At 52.0% G+C, this 19,119-nt stretch overlaps 2 protein-coding genes and 1 long non-coding RNA gene across 4 annotated transcripts in view; 2 read left to right on the forward strand and 1 right to left on the reverse strand.

The window, feature by feature from the left end:
• SLC15A4 (solute carrier family 15 member 4) overlaps nt 1-8,093 on the reverse strand; it is a 43,424-nt gene extending 35,331 nt beyond the window's left edge. For both annotated transcript variants that reach the window (XR_008664154.1, XM_055323233.1), the window contains exons 1-2: nt 7,565-8,093; nt 1,402-1,697 (exon numbers count right to left, since the gene is read on the reverse strand). Coding sequence is in view for 1 of the 2 variants with exons in the window: in XM_055323233.1 (XP_055179208.1) it covers nt 1,402-1,697; nt 7,565-8,089 (821 nt within the window). In the remaining variant the exon portion in view is untranslated. The remainder of the gene's footprint in view (nt 1-1,401; nt 1,698-7,564) is intronic.
• A 223-nt stretch (nt 8,094-8,316) lies between these two features.
• Nucleotides 8,317-17,474, forward strand: LOC129507889 (uncharacterized). The gene is made up of 2 exons (XR_008664098.1): nt 8,317-8,451; nt 17,111-17,474. It is a non-coding gene; the product is annotated as an uncharacterized LOC129507889 (long non-coding RNA).
• An 812-nt stretch (nt 17,475-18,286) lies between these two features.
• GLT1D1 (glycosyltransferase 1 domain containing 1) overlaps nt 18,287-19,119 on the forward strand; it is an 89,620-nt gene continuing 88,787 nt past the window's right edge. Inside the window, exon 1 of the mRNA XM_055322666.1 lies at nt 18,287-18,403. Coding sequence (XP_055178641.1) covers nt 18,336-18,403 — 68 coding nt within the window. The 5' untranslated portion in view covers nt 18,287-18,335. The remainder of the gene's footprint in view (nt 18,404-19,119) is intronic.

A 19,119-nucleotide genomic window follows, 5' to 3' on the forward strand; every position in this document is an offset into this window, starting at 1 on the left:
GACAGACACACTGAAACTTTAAAGGCTGTTCCTTCAAAAGGATGCATTTTGCTCATGAGTAATCAATCTACAGAACAAACATCTGGGCCATGAAACCCTACTTCTGCCTAGTTGAAGCAAGGCTCTGGCAAAGCAGCAGGAAGGCAGCACTATTTTAATGCTCAAAAATTTGTTGGTGTGGTGCCACCATTGTGGTTCTGAATGAGGAGTCTGAGTGCCACACTGACCCACAAGGATGCCAGGACTGGCTGGGAGATTGGCGGGAGCTCCGTGCGGGGACAGCTGAGGAACCAGAGTAGCCTGGAGCCAAGGGGCACAGCCACAAGAGCTATTCTGGTACAGCTTCAAACCTACTGCGTGGAAGCAGGTATTAGACATTCACAGGACTCCAAGGGCATACGTAAGATACATGCGGACCAGCCACAAAGGGGCAGAACTTTCCTGCAGCCAGGGCCCCCCGAGCAATGAGCGTGCTGCCCTGACAGCAGCTAAATGGTTAGCCTCTGGGTCAGGGACTGACCACCCCTCAGGAATGCCTACTTTGATCAAAGTATTACTTGAGGAGGGTCAACTATAAAGGTTCCCAGGAACTTCTCTAGGGTGATGGAAATATTCTATATCCTGAGCGCTAGGTGGTTGCACAATCACATAAGGCTGTCATAATTCCAGAACAGTAAAGTTGAGAAGCTTGCACTGCACGTGGATTATGCTTCAATAACAAACACCAAAATTGTTGAAGTCTCTTCTCAGGCTAAATTCTGGACTTTCCTCTATTAATATGCAGCTGGGGTGACCTACCACCTGTCCCTATTTGTCTGGGACTTCCCAAGGATGTGGGGCTTTCGGTGCTGAAACAAGGAAGTCCCACACAAAGGGGATGGTGTAGTTCCCCTGCCTGCATCTCAAAACTCTGCTCTTATGTCCTTCTGTCACAGAGTGGCTGCAGTGACCACGGGATGACAGGCCCAATCTAACCCACTCAGTGGCCCACTCAGAGTAGGAACAGCTTACTATTTAAGGAACACAGAGAGGTACCTACAAAGCAAACAACTGCTTGATTTTTCATTCAAATGAATTTCAAAGCTTTTTAAAATACAAAGAGAAATGTACACTGTATGTGTAGTGTCTCTCCCATGCTCTGCCAATTTCTTTATAGAAGCAAGAGATCCGTCCAAATCAGCAGTAAGAGGAAATTCAACGTGGAAGTTAGACACCAAAAGTCTGCCTCTATGAGGAGAACAGACACCTTACAGCACCTTCTCAAACTGATGTGGGACATTGAAACCCACTGGCCCAGTTCCCTGCACACAGTAAGCCTGCGTCAGACACACACGAGTACTTTATTGACAGCAATGGGGAAGTCGTGTTAGGTGAAGCCTATGATCATAACCTGGTACTTACCCACTCTGACTGTGTTCTCCGATTCGCTTCTGGGGACGACACGAATATGCCAGTATCTTGAACACATAGGTGAAGGCACTGCCATCGGGAGGCTTGGTGATAAAGACGCTCTGGCCGCAGAGGAAGACCAGGAAAGCCACGCCAATGCAGACAGCTGGGATGAGGTAGCCAGTCACAAAGCCCACGTTCTGCTGAATATAGGCAATGCCTCCCAGTGAAATGATTGCTCCCAGATTAATGCTCCAATAAAACCAATTAAAAAACCTTCTCGTGGCTTCTGGACCTCGGTCTTTAACCTAAAACAACAGGGAGGAAACAGATTTTAAAACATGGTGATCTTCAAGGATGGAAAGCCTGTATAATGTGGGCACCTGGATAGCTCAGTTGGTGAAGCGTCTGCCTTTGGCTCAGGTCATGATCTCAGAGGCCTGGGATCAAGTCCTATGTTGGGCTCCCTGCTCAGCAGGGAGTCTGCTTCTCCCTGTCCCTCTGTGTGCCTGCACGCACTTGCTCACATGCACGCGTGCTCTCTCATTTTCTCTCTTGCTGTCTCAAATAAATAGATAAATCTTGAAAAAAGAAAAAAAAGGAAAGAAAAAGAAAAGCCTGTATAATGAAGTGACTAAGGTCACTGGAACACAATCGACTGGTGTTTACAGATACATTCAGTGTCCCTGACAAAGGAGCACCCTGTAACTTCCAATCACTATACTTTCTGGATAGTGTTTTTCTTAATTATGCTTAAATCCAAGAAATCCAAGAGAGTTTCTCAAAGTAACATCTGGGGACCGCCTTCTCTGCAAACACCGGAATGCTCCCTAAAAGTGCTGATTCACAAGCCTCTCTGGCCAGAGCTAATGAGTCATCATCTCTGGGATTCGGACCCAGGGATTGGCCCTTTAAACATTTTCCAGGCAACTTCTGCTCACAGGTAAGCTTTAGAACCACTGCTATAGAGCTCCACGCACAAAGGAAATTCCAGACTGAAACTAACCCTATATACTCTTTCAGACCAGGAAGGCTATGGAGGGAATCAGAAGACATTCTGGTAAGGACAGAGATTCCTGGAGGCTTCAACAATCCCTCACCTCCTGAACTTCGACAGAAGTAGGGGGTAACACTGTTCACAACTGCAACGGGCCCCACGGTGCTGGTGGCACTCCACGTGGGGACAGGCGCCCCACACACCTTACCTTCTTGCCATGACATCCACACATCTGCCACCTCTACACTAGCTGGTGATCTCATACAATTTCTAAACCAGCTTACTAGCTAAAGGCTGACACTAGATTGCATACAAAGGCTGTCCTAGGAACCTCTGTTGTCTCCTCCTTACAAGTTACAAAAAGGGGGATTTCTATTTCAGTCACAGATGTGACGTGTTCCATGAAGCAGTCCCCACCTGCAGAGCACAAAGAAGGTTACCCATGGGGGCCCAAAGAACCAAGGGCCAGATATAAAAAAGCACCTTGTTAGCAGTCACATAACTTGATACAATACTGTAAGCTCTATTTTTTGAGATCAAAATACAGGTAGAAAACAGTCAAAATTGTGTGCTCCTTAAAAGAAAAAAAATACAATCCAAAAGGATTAAATGTGGCTGTGTTGACAAGAGACATGCTTAAGATAACGACATGGTAACCAGCACCCCAAACTGAAAATCTGAGTTTTAAATAAACCACAGGTTTCAGGAGGAGCTTTGACTCTAGCCTATGTCAGATCTGGGTAGAGGTCCTAGACCAAATGCTGGCATGATGAATGAGTGACTCACTCTGGGAATTTCTCTTATTTCTAAGACAGCTCTTCATGGGGACACGATGTATATGAATGGTACTAAACTGGACACAAACATTCACTCTATCCTAGAGGCAGATCAGAGGAAAGAAACATCATAAGCAGAGAAGTGGTTACAGGGAAAATATAACTAAAGATATAAAACCCAGTAATGGGGTGGGGGGGGTGCTCAGCAAGTCTTAAAGGGAAGAGAGCCGTAAACAGACCATCTAAAATTATACAGACAACATACGTATTGGCTGAAGTACATCAGGCCCTTCCCACCGCCTGTGTCAGTACTGCGCACATGGTCCTGTGTGAACTTGGCAGTCCCTGTTTTGAACGTCCAAGTGTAATTCTCCAATGTTACTTAAGAAAATGAAGCCTCTTACTAAGGCCTCAGATAACCACATACCCGTGATTTTTTTTTTCTTTCCACAAATGGGAAGCTGGCTCCTATAAACTGCAAATCACATGCTTCTGTGCCCTGAGCTGGCAAGCCCACTGCCAGTCACATTACATCATCATCCGATCATCCGCGCAGGGACCTCCTGCCCTCCCTGGGAGAAGGTAAACAAGCCTCTCATGTGACCAGTCAGCAGATGCAGCTGCCGTTAGTTCAGAAAAGCACAGCTAAAACAGGATGGTGTACAGTAAGTCAGACAAGTTGGCTGGTTTGGAAAAATTCCTTAAAATGCACAAAACTGCCACTTTTTTCCCCACTATAAAAAAAAGTTGTATGATTTGCTTTCTGCATCTGTAAAGTAAGCTTTTCTTCTTTCAGTTCACTATTTTGAAAGGACAGTGTGACCTTTGAAACAGGCAATGCACCGGGGAGGATGCAGGGGCTGGCACGATTTGCATCAGCCCGGATCACCTTGGACTCCTTAGTGGCCTACCTGCTGTCCCAGGTCAGCAGAGGCCTCCCAGAGCTGTATAGCCTGCGCCCGCTCATCTCTCGCTCAGAATGTTCCCTAAACGTCCCATGTTGGAGATAAAGGGGGAGTGACAGAGAAGCCTAAGAAGTACCTCAGAAACACAGTGGCTTCCGGAAAACAAGGGGAGCCAAGAGATGAGGAGCTAATTTCCTCTGAGGACCAGCCCAGACCCAGGTCTTGGGAGTCAACCCCCTGCCCCCACACACATACAGACAGCCCCTGGCATGGAGCAGGCACCCTGGCTGAAGGGTACCCACATTTCCCTTCTAAATGCTTTTCACTGATACAGTCCACACAGAAGAGTCAACCTTTTTTTTTTTTTTTAATTTTTATTTATTTATGATAGAGAGAGAGAGAGAAAGAAAGAGAGAGAGGCAGAGACACAGGCAGAGGGAGAAGCAGGCTCTGTGCACCGGGAGCCCGACGCGGGACTCGATCCCGGGTCTCCAGGATCACGCCCTGGGCCAAAGGCAGGCGCCAAACCGCTGCGCCACCCAGGGATCCCGAGTCAACCATTTTGAAACGTACAGCTCCCAGGTTTTCAGCCGACCCACACTTGAGCAACCACAAGCACTATCCAATTCCACATTTCATCACACCACTTCCCATTCCTTGTCCACTGCTCCCCACTACCATTCCTCTTCCAGTCTTTATGGATTTGCCCATTCTGGGCACTTCTGTACAAGAGGAAGGAGAGAATGTGTGTTCCTTCATGTCTGGCTCTTCCCCTTGGCATGGTGTTTTCAACGTTCATCCCCACTGTAGCACGTACCAGCGCTCAGGGTGGAGGGATGGCCCACTGTACCATCTATCTATGCATCATGCAAGGACATCTCCACTTTTTACTTACATGCTTTAATCTCACGCAAAAGTTGAAAGAACAGTAAAGCATACACTTTTATATACACTTCACTTAGCTTCTTGGTTCTCTCTTTCTCTAGATTCAAGGACGTTATACTTGAGAAACAAAGGCAATGTGTGTGTCCTGATTGGATTCCCGGTGTTTTTCATTTATAAATGAAATACTCTTGAGGCTTAATGATTTAAAAATAAATTGCAGCATGATAACATTTCACCCCGTATGAATCTAAAAATAAAGCCACTCTTCTACATGACCACAAACCATTATCACACCCAAGAAATTGAACATCAATGCCATTTTATCTAATGTGTGGTCTATCATCAAATTATCCCAATTGTCCCTCAAAATGGCTTTAAAAACAAAACAAAACAAAACAAACCACCAGGGATCCAATCAGGACACACACATCGCCTTTGTTTCTCATGTCTAACATCCTTGAATCTAGAGTGGCCCTGTTTCTTTCAGGATAGTGTCATATTTGAAGAGATTAGCCCAGTTAACTCATAGAAGAGAGCACTTTTTTTTTTTTAACGTCGACACATTATCACACATCCTGTCATGCATTCTCGATAGCCTCTATAAGACCACTGCTTCCTTTATGAAATGTTAATTGCTCATCCATCATGGACTGGAGACAACTGACTTCATGTTGGCCTGCCCAGGTCCAAACACAGCTCCTAATTGCCCTGCTGTGCTTCTGGGCCGGTCAAACGTCCTCAGCCTGTGTTAAGATAGACACATGCAGTCTGTAGAGTGTCCTGAGGCTACGAGAAGGCAAAGTAACAAGTAGAGTGAGGACACGACAAACATTCACGTGGCACGTGGGCCGTGTCTTTCAACGGGCTTCACTGCGCTGCCAATGCTGTGCCTTCACTGATGACACCCAAGACGGAAGCCACAAGCCTGGGCTCTGAGACCCAACTATGACCCAGCTGTGCTAGGCAGGTCTCAGGAAGCACATCTCGAAGCCATGGTTAAAACAGAGGTCAGGAAATCAGACCCGGACTGCAACCGTGGCTTGCCCACTCACCAAGAGAAGTCATCTTTTGTACCTCCGCCTCCTTGGGGGGATTCAATGAGGTCATGTGTGTAACACATGCTCGTTTCCTGGTGCAGAGAAGAATTTGGAACGTGAGGCAGCGATCTCTCAACATCACTGAGATTCAGCAAGGCGCCACCTCACTGTAAAGGGTAGCCCGACAGGGTCCACTTAAAGCTCAGACTAAGGACAGGCGCCTGCATCCTGGCTCGGTCAGGCACTAGCTGTGTGACTTTGGGCAAATGATTCACCTCTCTCAAGCCTTATGTATAAAATGGGCACAAGAGCAGCAGCAGCAGCAGCAGCGTCATGACCCCTGATGGAGCGCGGAGAGAGGGCCTGGAGAACAGTAAGCCGTAGGACGACCGTCACGTGAAGTCCAGCACAAACACCTGGGGATCATCTTCCCTGCGGCTGCCGACTCCACCTCCACCCTCTTCACTGTGTCCATTCGACCCACCTCCGTCCAAATCCCTCTCTGTGACCCGGCCAGCACGATGGGCTCCGTTCTGGTACGCCTGTGGTCCTCACTTCCCTCCCTAGTCTCCTCCACGCATCGCAAACTTCTTCTGCGAACGGGCGGGGCGCAAACATTCTAGGTACTGAGTCGAGAGACATCTGGCCTTTGTCACGGTTCCCCAGTTGTGCTACTGCAAGGTGAGCGCGGCCGGCCGCTGCACAGCTGGTGTGGGACCAGCAGGCCGTGACTGTTCCGATGAAGCTTTAATTATGGAGACCGACATCTGAGTCTCATAAAAATCTTCCCCCCGTCACAGGAGACTGTGCTTTTTCCCTAACCTGCTCGCAGCCCAAAACAGGAAGTAGACCAGATTTGGCTGCCGGGACACAGCTGCTGGGCACAGCTGCGCTCTGGGGGACCTGCTTCTAGAAGACCCCGCTCCAGGCTGCAAACCCACAAAAGCTTCCTGCTGTACTCAAAACGCACCTCCAAGCCTTTTTAAAAGCTCCACGGGACCTGGCCTCAGCCTGCCAGTCCTTTCCCACGTCTGTGTTTCTTTTCTTTTCTTTTTCACATTTTTATTTATTTATGATAGTCACAGAGAGAGAGAGAGAGAGAGAGAGAGAGAGAGAGAGAGGCAGAGGGAGAAGCAGGCTCCGTGCACCGGGAGCCCGACGCGGGACTCGATCCCGGGCCTCCAGGATCGCGCCCTGGGCCAAAGGCAGGCGCCAGACCGCTGCGCCACCCCGGGATCCCCGCGTGTTTGTTTTCTTGCAACATACTTGCCCTATAACCACCGTGCGTTGCCCTAAGCCGCGTACCCTCCGTGTTGACTTGACAGGGATGCGCCGTGGCCTGAGCGTCGTCACCCAGGGTCCCGGGATCGAGCCCCGCGCAGGGGAGGGGGGGGGGCTGCTCCTCCCTCTGCCTGTGTCTCTGCGTCTCTTTGTGCCTCTCGTGAGCAGATAAATAAAATCTTAAAAAAAAAAAAAAAAAAAAGGGGGGGGGGTGGGGGGAACCGGAGCGTCGCCCCTTGCCGGCCCCGCGGCTCTGCGCCTGAGGCCGACGTCTCCCCGGAGGCCCGCGCTCACCTGGTCGGCCCCGAAGGGCGTGACGTTGGCCTTGACGGCGCCCACGCCGAGGCCGACGAGCGCCAGCGCCGAGAGCGCGGCCGGGGCGCAGTAGCGGGCGGGCGCGTCGGGGCAGGGCGGCGCGGAGCAGTTGCGGACGCGCGTGGGGCGCGGGGCCCCGCAGAGCGCGGCGCGGGGGGCGGGCGCGGCCAGCAGCGGCAGGGCCAGCATGCCCAGCAGGTAGAGCGCCAGGCTGAGCAGGATGGCGCGCGCGCGGCCCAGCTGCGCGTCGGCCAGCCAGCCCCCGAACGGCGACACCAGGTAGGCGAGGCCCACGAAGAGCAGCAGCGCCTGGCTGGCCTGCGCGCCCTCCCAGCCGAACGGCGCGCCGTTCAGGAACAGCACCAGGTTGGCCGTGACGCCGTAGAAGGCGGCGCGCTCCAGCAGCTCCGTCAGCAGCACGGCCGCGCACGCCGCCCGCCGGCCCGCGAACGCCCCCCGCCGCGCGCCCAGCAGCGGCGCCCGCTCGCCCGCCGCGCCCTCCATGCGCCCGCCGCCACCGGGCCGCCGGGCCGCCGCGGCCGCCGCCCTTCTCGCGAGACCCGCCCGACGCGCGCCCCTCTCGGCGGCGGCGCCGCCGCCCTTCTCGCGAGACCCGCCCGGCCCCGCCCCCGTGGGCCGCGCGCCGCCGGCAACTTCCGTTTCCGCCCGGAAGCCCGGAAGCCCGGAAGCCCGGCGGGGCGGGGCGGGGCCGGGCGGGGCCGGGCGGGCGGCTTCCGCCCGCGCTCCCACCTCCTCCTCCTCCTGCCCACAGCCCCGGCTCCAGGGGCGCCCGCTGCACCTGCGACACGCCACGGCCGCTCCGGCCTCGCTCCGGCCTCCGGGCCAGCCGAGCGGTGGGCGCGCAGGTAGGGAGCCTTCCTTCCCCGACGCTTCGGCGGGCGGCTTTGCGCCTCCTTTCGTTCTCCCGATCGCGTACCCCCTCGACCGCCGCCCGCCTCGGGGCTGGCACACAGCAGGCGGTAGGGAGCGTGACCCGAGGGAATCGCGGGGCGCTGGGGGCTCCGCTCCGGCTGTGATGCGGGCCCGGGATCGAGCCCCGCGTCGGGCTCCCTGCATGGGGCCTGCTTCTCCCTGCGCCTGGGTCTCTGCCCCCCACCCCCTGTGTGTGTGTCTGCCCCCCCACCCCCCCCCTCTCTCTGTGTGTGTGTGTGTGTGTGTGTCATGAATAAATGAATAAAATCTTTTTAAAGTAAAAAAAAAAAAAAAAAGAGGAGCCCTTGCGCCCTGGTGGGACCTTCACCCACTGTCCATCCGTTCATGCTCGTCACTCTCACTTCTGAAGCTCAGACGTCCCGTTTCCGACCCTCCCAGGAGAGAGGGCACATCCCTTCCCATAGGTCCTTGGAGCGCCCTGCACCTTTTTCTCCACGGCAGCGTTTGAATTCATGATCGTATATTCTGCAAAAATGACCTAATGTGTCTCCAGACCTGCGAGGGGTGGGGGTGGGGATTTCTTTGTCCGTTCCCCGCCCGTCCAAGAATCCAGCACAAGTCCTCGCAGGCGGTAAGTACGTGTGGAACCGAACAAATGAATATTTGCTGGTTTTTTTAAGTGGTGCCAAAAGGAGATTTTATGTTCGATTTTTTTTTTTTTTTTTTTTTGGGGGGAACTTCCCTGATGTTCTAGAGCATACATTAGGTCTCCTAGTTTAGCTGAAAGGCAAACCGCTTAAGATCAGCTGTCTGGGATCATACGCTCAGTAGAGCGGAGTCTTCGATGAAAAGGCTTTTACGTAATTCCTCGCACAAGGCTGCTGCCGCCTCTTCCACATTCTGGCCGGAATCTGAGACAGAACCTCCAAGTGTGTGCTAAAAGGCTGATAAAAAAAACTGACACTCCCAGGCAAAGTGCAGAGTGAATAGGGGATAAAAGTTAAGCCACTTGACTTGGCGTGTGATGACTTAGCGCGAAGCTCTGGCCAGTGCAGATGTGCCATTTCAGATGACGGCGACGAGACTGAGTTGGATTATCTCGGCTAAGAAGCACAAAGCTAAGTGGGCAAAGCCGGAGTTCAGGATGTATACCCTAGGAACGGACTTTGAGCACTTCCTCTCGTGGGTAAGGAAAACCAGCCGCACACTGCAGTCTCGGACACCGTGACGTTGCAGAACAGTCCGGTAGGAAGAAACGGTTTGGTTTGGCTGCCTTGTTTCCGAAAAGCCAAACCGGGTCTGTGACTTGCTCTGGTAAGGGGAACGTAGTGGAGTATCCCTGGGCCAGGTCTGTCCCTAAGCCTTAGGAAGGCCTGGAAGCTTCTGCTTTTGTGTCTTCAAAGCCATGAGCCACCACGTAAGAAGTCCAGGCACCTTGCTGGAGAGACCTTATCGAAGAAGACCCCGCAATCAAGTCCAGAGGTGGTCGCCCTCACCCCCAGCCGACCTGCCCGCTGAAGGAAGCTACATAGGTCATCAGCAGCAAGATCAGCAGAAATTGCCCCAGCTGAGCCTCAAACCAGATTACAGAATTGTGAACAAATGAAATACTTGTTACTCCAAATCGCTAAGATCAGGGCAGGATCGTTAGGCAGCATCAGGTAGCGGAAATACGCATCTTCTCCCCGTGGCCACAATCTGCTGACACCAGGTAGCAGCCACTGTCTCATGTGGGGCACATACTCTACTTTTATCTGAAGCCTGCTCACTCGCTGCTGTCATATCTTCTTGCTGCAGAGAAGTTTTCTCTCTGCCTGTCTGGTGCAGCAGCCGCCAGCCACGTGTGGCTGTTCGAACTTAAATTACCACAAGTTTAATAAAATGAAACATTTTGTGCCTCCGTCACACCTGCCACATTTCAAGTGCCCAGTAGCCTCCTGTGACTGGTGGCCACCATGGTGAACAGCACAGTATACATCACCCCACCGCAGAAATGTCTGTTGGGTTGGTATAAGCACTGCCTTATACTAACGCGCAGTGGGCACCACACCCTTGATTACTACTTGTCCAACACGCACACCCTCCTGTCCTTCCAAAGAGAATCCCGATTCCATTCAGCTGTCTATCTATTCTCAATTTGCCCTCACCCCACCTTGCTCCCTACCATTTATCTATGTATCCACGTAGCTATCCATGTAGCTCAGGAGAAGCTGACTTCATCTTTGCTTCTAAATCTGACTATTCAAAGCCAATGCTAGTGTCCCATACCTCTTCACAGTGACTGGTTGGGAAACCCAGACTGCAGCCATTCAAGACAAATTCCCGCAGGGCCCAGCAGAGGACAGATAACATAAAGTGGCCCAGTCGGGCTAGAAGAAAGGACTTGTTCCGTGACTGCAAAGAAGACACACTCTTCAAACGGGGCATGGATTCACGAGCCTAAATCCCTAATTGCTGCTGGCAGCTGTCTCACAAGCACGAGAGGAACCAGCTCGGGACGTGGATGGCACAGAAAATCAGGGAGAAGTTAGATAGTAAAAGAGCATAAATCCTACCCTGTTCAGGCCACTGTGTTGGGTTTTCTGTTACTTGTAGCCGCAAGCCACCTGTCATGATTCTATCAAAAAGCAGGGAAACAAAAGAATAAAAGAAGGCAGCCTTAGAGTTTCTGCCTGGCCTGTGTAACCAATGTGTTCGCAGCTCCTGTGCTAAGCCCCAAGGATTGTAACGCTAAACTGACGTGAGTTGACTCCCCGCTTTATGGCGTACACTTGTAATATGCCCGTGTTAATGAAAGTGATCATGGGAGTCTCTCTTTGGCTGTCGAAATAAATACGTAAATGACCTGACTGAAACAGCTGGTGTCTGGGGATAGGTAACATTACCTTGCAGAGTATATTTCTGTGGGCTGTCTCCGCCTCAAGGGCCCTCTGGGAAAGAGGACCTTTCTGCAAGAATGCTTGCAGTGTGGGCGGAAATGCAGCATGGACTCTAAGACTCTGGGCCCTTCCTTCTCTATCACCGCCTATCCCCTGTTCTTGCTCAGTGTCGAACCCATAGGAGATGCTATCTGATGGAGTGAATTCAGAAACCGATGAGGAACTGAGGACATTTCAGGGGCTGTCAACTCTCTCACGGTATTTCTGCTTCTCATTTCACGTCAGCATGGCTCAGCCCTTGCCACCACACAGCCGCGTCTGCTTATTCAGTTTCAGCTTCCTCAAAACTTTGGTTCACAGGTAGGCGTTATGGATGTCCTGTACCATCTGTGTGTCACTCACCAACTCTTCTCCACATGTCAGCTCGGCTCAATGTCAGCACTCGTGGCCGATGCTGCTTCTGGCTCTCCGGTTGCATCCCAGGGATCACAAGAGGCCCAGCTCGTCTCTGTGTGCCAGGCTGTGCTATGAGGCATTAGGCTGCATTCGAGTCAGGCCATCTTGTCCATCTTTTGACTCTCCTTAGATATGGAGTAGTCATAATTTCTGTTTATTTCAGGGAGTCCCCGTTGTAATAGTTTTGTCTGGCTGAAAGTGGAGGTAGAAACAGAAAATAGAAGTAAAAACAGAGTCAGCCCGTGGGACAGAGTTAGGCCTTAAATTCCCAAGTGCAAAACAAAGCCACGCTAACCTGCTGTTGTGTGGATTCATTAGGTCTCACAATGACTTGTGTTTTATTTTTACAGGGGAGGTGAGACTGTGTGGCCAGGATGGGTTTCGGTTTGACTTTTTTCACTCATTTTCTTTGATCCTTGTTAGTAGCAGCCTCTTTGGGTTCCTTTTCTCCTGTGCTTTAAAAAAACTGTGAGACTTCTGCAAGAGGCAGGCATTCACCTACAGAAAGAGGGAGGCAGGAGAGAGAGTAGGTGAAAGAAAAGGGACTTCTGCTTCCTTCTGTTTGAAGACGTGCAAGACGCAGGACTGAACCTGCCTGTTGAGTTTCAACTCCACTCCTACGGTTCCTGGTAAACCTGTCCATCTGTAAAGCATTCACAAAACAGATAGTGGGCAGCTGCAGTGTATTTGTGTTTAGATGGACCTGACAGAAGAGGTCCAAGGAGAGGAACTGAAGCACGTACGTGACACCATCCAGCGTGTAGTTCTGAGCCTGTCCTATGCATGGAGAAAATAACGGATTATTCAGTGAATTCCCTTGGAATGAGCAACTGTAACATGCGAGAAGAACAGGCTTCACGTCTCAAACCAGCATACATTCCAGACAGATCAAATATTATCATGGAGAAACAAAAAAATTATAAAAAGTGTTATATGAAATGATTGGCAAATAGAGAATCTCAGGGTGGGGAAATCTTTCCTGAGCCGAACACCGAACCCATAAGCCATAACAGAAAACATCCATAAATTTGGCTACATAACGACTTAGAACTTATTTACGTAAAAAAAAAAAAAGGATAACTGTTGTCTGGCAGCAAACAAGTTTAAAAATATTTGAAATACAAATGGCAACGCTAATAATGTCTTTATTTTATAAGTTCTTAGGAATCTTACGGGATTTCTTGGGTAAATACCCAATAAATAAAACTGGCAAAATGAATGGCCAGGTGTCCTAGAAAATAGCTGTCCTTTGGTGCTGTTCAGCATCTCTTCCGCTAGGGGCACCTTGCTTTTCAGCTCCTGGGATGGCGCAGGCAGGACTGGCCTGGCCAGGCTCGCTGTGGTCATGGTTATGTGATCTGAGTCCATCCAATGGCAGGATTCCATCTGTTGGTACAGTGATTGGCTCAGATGGACTGTGACCCATTCTCATCTAGTCAAAGCCAATCCCTTGGCTTATTCTGGAGGACCAGGAGTGAGTGTTCCTTTTGTTGGATTTGTAATCCTAAAGATAGAAGTCTGGAGTTGCCAAGGGCCATCTTGTAAAGCTTAAGAATGAAACGACTCAAAAAGGTAGGGGATGCAGAGAGAAAGACCTTGTTTGCAATGGACATGTTCTGGGTCTAGGTTCTGCCCATCCTCTGCAGGACCTTTTTCCTGGACATTTCTGTGGTGAGTCTGTGACTTCCCTTTCTGATTAAGCAACTGTGACTTCTAACTTCCAGTTCCTTGCGATTGGAAAACTTCCAACTAATAGAAGCAGTACATATCCATGCATGCACCCACCTGGGGGAAAAAAAAAAAAGACCCTTCGAGGGGAAAAAAGTCAAATTACACCAGTAATTTAAAAACAAAAAGAGGGGACATGTCACTTGAACTGAAAAATAGTTTTGGCAGTTGTTGGGCGGTGAAGTGAGTGTACCCAAGTGATCCGTGGAAAGGTAAATTTGGTGTAGTGTTTCTAGAGGGCAATCGGCTATGCATATCAAAACCACAGTTGCCTGCATTCTGAATGTGCAGTGCCACTGTTAGGAATTTTAAAATGCATGTGGAGACTTAGCATGGACTTAAATGTTCATGGCAGTGTTGCTTAAAATAGCAAAAAGATTGGAAACAGCAGGCATGGATTAAATTGTAGTCCATGGGTACCCTGGGAAACTGTAGTTACTCAAATGGTACAGGATTCTGAGGTAGAAGCACATTCGCAGTCTAGGGTTGCAGTCTATGATCCTGTTCACATTCTGTTGTTACAAAATAAGTCACAACTTTGTTGCTTCAGATACCACCCATGTGTGAGCTCACAGCTGTGTGAGCCACAAGTTTGGGCATAGCTGACTGGTTCCCAGCCTGGGGTCTGGGGAGCAGGAGCGAAGGTGCGGGCTCGGCCGAGATTTCATCTGGAGCTCTTTTTGGCTTCTGTGATTGTGGCCAGATGTAGTTCTGTGAGAGGGGGTAGTAGAGGGCCCCACTTCCTGCTGGCTGTCGGCTGGGAGCTGCTCTCAGCCCCGAGAACCCCCAGGACCCCGTGCACCTGGCCGCCTTTGGCCCCAATGCCAGCAGCAGAGACTCTCCCTGACGTGCAGTCCCTCTCGCACTGGAGTCTTGATGACATCAAGAAATGCCCAGGGCCTTTACAGGGACAATGACTGGGTGAGACTCACCCTGTATGACCTCCCTCTCTCAAGGGTGACTATTTGGGGAACTTAATCTACAAATTCTGCACCCCATCACCTGGATGGGCATCTGATGGAATAACTGGAAGAAGACCTAAATCAGGAGGCTAGAAATCTTGGGGCCATGTTACAGTTTTGCCTAGCATGATTATTAAGTTTTACAAATTGAGCAAATAACAGCAAAAAAAAACTCATATAAAGCATTTTTACTTTTTGTAGTGAAATGACAAACACAAACCAAAAAAATTTTTGTTTTTTTCATCTGCATATGTTAATTATATGTGAGTGTAATAAAAATAAAAAGGGGTGCCAGGGTGGCTCAGTTAAGCGTCCAACTCTTGATTTCAGCTCGGGTCAAGATTTCAGGGTCCTGAGATCGAGCCCTGCATCAGGCTCCATGCTCAGCGGGGAGTCGGCTAGGATTCACTCTCGCCCTCTGCCCCTCCCTCTGCTCAAATCTCTCTCAAATTAAATCTTAAAAAATAAATAAAAGTTTAAGAATAAATACAGGTCAGTACATACAACAGGTTGTTACTAGCGGCAGTTAAAATATCTTCTCTTTAGGGATGCTTGGGTGGCTCAGCAGTTGAGTGCCTGCCTTCGGCCCCGGGCATCCTGCATGGAGCCTGCTTCTCTCTCTGCCTATGTCTCTGCCTCTCTCTGTGTCTCTCATGAATAAATAAATAAAATCTTAAAAAAATAAAAATATCTTCCCTTTAGTCAACCTCTGATGCACAAGCATTGTACATCTGTCTCTTGCATTATTAGAAACAGGAAGCCTTATAACTGCACCGATGCTGTCAGATGTCCTGTCCCATTTTGCAATGATGAGAAGCTTTGAGATGAGCGTCCTGGTGCTGTAGAGTCAAGAACCTGGTATGCCCCCGCCCCCACACAAACACCCTTTAGCACAACAATGGGAAGTCCTGCTTTTTTACCAAAAGCTCAAAGGGAAAACTGTCTAGTTCGAGTTGACTCCCCTGTGTTCATTAGGCATGACTGGAAGAAACTAGTTACTTGAGACCAATAACTTGTTCTCGCATTTGGTCATGTAGGGCTGCTGTCAGTGAGAGACAGGAAAAGAGAACGTCACCAGGCCTCTCAGACCACAGTTCTGCCTGTGGCTTCTGTTTTTAGGACGCTCTCTCTCGCTCTCTCTCTCACATACACACACCCCTTGTATTTAAAGTTCTCAGTACTACGGTAGGGAAGAATGATGGTACAGAGATTGGGATCTGCTAGAAAAAGAGAATGAGAGTGCCCCACTTGTTAATGTCATGAAGGCAAAAAAAAAAAAAAAAAGAAGAAGAAAAAAGATGTCAGGTGCTGATTTTTATCATGAGCCATTTCTAAAGTCAATATGCCCATGGTGCTCTCCCCTGAAATGCTATCACTTTTCAGAGTAGATAATATACACAGGGTAGATAAATAAACTTTCATTTTTCCCTGGTGCCGTGAACTAGAGAAATAGTCTGAGCAAATAGTATGATGAAAGAAAAAGCAGATTTTGCTTTACATATATTTTAAGACCCTTGAGTTAAAAGCATCTAGAGAAATCTAAGGAGATGCTTACAGCCTTTTCTGTTCTAGTCTTGCCCCCCCTAATTATTTTTATATTATCCCATAGTAGCACATTTGTCTCTGTACCCTTTTCTATTATCTACTTGGGAGAATCATAACTAACTTTACCAAAATGAACTAATTAGCTATGATACTGTTTACAGTCCTGTCTTAAAAATGGGTGAACTGAAGCAACGGATGAATACAGTAATGGGCCCTCACAGATACGTCAGAACCTTTCACCCTAACAGAGCAGATGTATTCCAGAAAAATCGGATAAAAGTGAATTTCAGTCTAACAATTCTATTGTAGCACCGACTTCCATTAAAAAATCAGGAATGCATTATCATAGGAATAAAATTTCACAGCAGTGCAAATCCAGTGATTTCCTTTAATTCAACAAACATCCACAGAGTGTCTTCTCTACATACAACATCATTCCAAGCAAGTGGAGGTTGCAGCCACGCGTGAGCTCAGACCCAGTGGAGAGGGAGGGGCCAGCTGCTCTGTGATTATCAGAATGGGACCAACACAGAGGAAGGGACGAAGAGCCACGAGTGTGGGAGGAGTGGCGAATAGTCCCTGGTGTGTGAGGCAGGGCCTTCATACCCACAGTCATTTTTGAAACGTGCCAGTTAGTGGGTCGAGTTGCCCAGATAGACATATCCACATCCAAGTCCCTAGAACCTGTGTTATCTCTTAGTGACCACCATTTGATTCAGGGCAGCAGTGCGCCCAGCTAACAGACTGCATTCCTTGGCTGCCTTGGATGCAAGATGTGGTCCTGTGCACAATAAGATAAAGGCCTCAGGGTTGTATGACACTCCAGGAGGAGCTCCTAAAGTTAACGGCACCATTTTGGGTGCATCCTTTTCCTTGTCCTCTCTGCTGAGTATGAACGTGATGTGCGGGGCTCCAGCAGCCACGCTGCTCTTTATAACCATGGTGAGAATGGAGGCCATGGTTGTAAAGGTGCTGGGGTGCCGGAGCGAGCGAGAGAGAAGCCTGGGTTCCTGGTGACTGTCGAGCCGAGAAATAAACTTCAATTTCTTCTCAACGTTCAGGTGGAGATCGTGAAGGAATTGACGTGAGCCCTCCACCACTGTGGGGGACTGAAGAGCCCAGGTCCCATGCGTCGGATGATGGCAGGAGGCCACTAGACTGGTGGGACTCCAGGGCCTTGTGTACCAAGCCCAGAGGGAACCCCGTCAATGCCTCATGGTTAAGGTCACAAAATTGGAAGGAAGAATGACCAATCACAAATAGCCAACCAGGCTTTAAGCTGGAGCCAATTGATCATCTACTTCCTTTGTTTCAGCATTTTCTGTATAAAAGCCTCTCCTGGATCTCCTGCTCCCCACCAGCCACTTCCAGCTTAGTACTGCTCTATTGAAATCAACTTTTTCGCAAATAAAATGTTTAATGTGCCTCGGTTTATCTCTCAGCACATCTAAAGGGCGCAGTTCCTTCTTAGATCTAGTCCGTTTTGGAAATGATGGCTGAAGATGGCCACATCTCTGATTTTCCCGGCAACATGAGATCCCCGGTGCTGGTAGCCCTGGGACATCTCTGACCACCCTGGTGCCAAGAAGAGTCTACCCATGGCCGCCCTCGGTTCCAGAGGGAGGCAGTGCAGTCCCCCCTGCTGTGGCCCCCGAGGAAAGGGACCCAGCACCTTGTAGGTCCCAAGGGAGCAACCTGCAGGTACCCCCGGGCCCGGTGGGGGGCGGGGGGCGGGGGGTGGGGGGTGGGGTAGGCGGTAGCCGAGCATCGTCTTTGTGGGAAGGGACTCGTCGCCCCCTGCTGTCCCTGGGAGGGGGCCCGCGGGAGCACACTTGCCGCCTGGGCCCCCCAAGAGCGGCCCTCTTCTCCCCTGGACCCAAGAGACGGCGCCCTCCGTCTCTTCTGGTTCCCATGGGAGGGGCCCCGAGGACCCCGCGGTGCTGGCCCCTGGGAGCGGTGCTGGGGCCAGGGGCCCGGGGAGCTCCGGGGTCCGGGTCGCTCGGAAGCCGTGTCGCGCTCCCTCCCGCCCCCGCCGCTCGCGCGCCCAGGTCCCCGGCGCCGGAATCCCGTGAGCGCGGGCGCGGCCTCGGGAGCGGCGGGCGGGACCCACCAGGCGCCACCGCCCGCGGCCGGGCGCCCCATCCCGGCCCGGCCCCCGCCCCCGGCCCCGGCCCCGGCCCCCGGCCCCCGGGCCCGCCCCGCCCCCTCCCCCTCCCCGGGCCCGCCCCCTCCCCCTCCCCGGGCCCGCCCGGCGGCGGCGGCGGGGGCGGCGGGGACGGCGGCGGCATGCGGCTCCTGTTCCTGGCCGTGCTGCGGCGGCACACGGGCAACGCCGTCACTGCCGAGCGCGTCCGGTAGGTGCGGCGCCGGCCGAGCCTCCGCGGGGGGGGGGGGGGCTCTCCGCGGGCCCCGGACGCGCGCCCAAACCGACCGGCCTGCGCGCGGGGGGCGCGGGCGCCGGGATGCGGCGGGGGCGCGCGGTCAGGGCGGCCGCAGCCCGGGCCCGGGGCGTCGCCTGGCCTCGGCGGCCCTCTGCGCCCCGCAGGCCTCTGGGGTTGCCGGGGGGCGGGGGGGACCGCGGCCGAGAGGCGCGGGGCGGCGGGAGGGCGGAGAGGGCGCCGCGGGGGCTGCCGGCTGCTGCGCTCGCACGCGGATGCTCTGCGTGGGACGAGGGCGCAGGCCCCGGGCGCGGCGAGGACGCCGGGGGCCGGGGCGCGAGCGCGCAGGATGCCCGCGGCGCGCTGTGCTTGTGTGGACGTGACCGGCCCGGGCCGCGGGTGCGCGGGGGCTGCTTCAGGCAGGGCGGCCTCTGCCCGGGGGCCCGAGTGCGGAGGGGCCCTTGAAGCCCGGGGCTGGGGAGAGAGAGCTCGAGGCCGGGGTGCGCCAACGTGCCAGCCGTCCCTCACCCTCGGGGCCCCTTCCCGCGCCGCCAGCCTTCCAGGTTCCCGTCTGACTGTCCCCGTGGGCCGCCTTCCCAGCGCTCACCTCGTTCTGCAGGTGACTTGTCCTGTGTTCTCTTGTGTCCTCACGGCACAGACTTGGAGCAGATCAGTGCCTGGAGCTTCATGGA

The sequence above is a fragment of the Nyctereutes procyonoides genome, unplaced genomic scaffold (genome assembly GCF_905146905.1).
Source record: "Nyctereutes procyonoides isolate TBG_1078 unplaced genomic scaffold, NYPRO_anot_genome, whole genome shotgun sequence".
Classification (NCBI taxonomy): domain Eukaryota; kingdom Metazoa; phylum Chordata; class Mammalia; order Carnivora; family Canidae; genus Nyctereutes; species Nyctereutes procyonoides.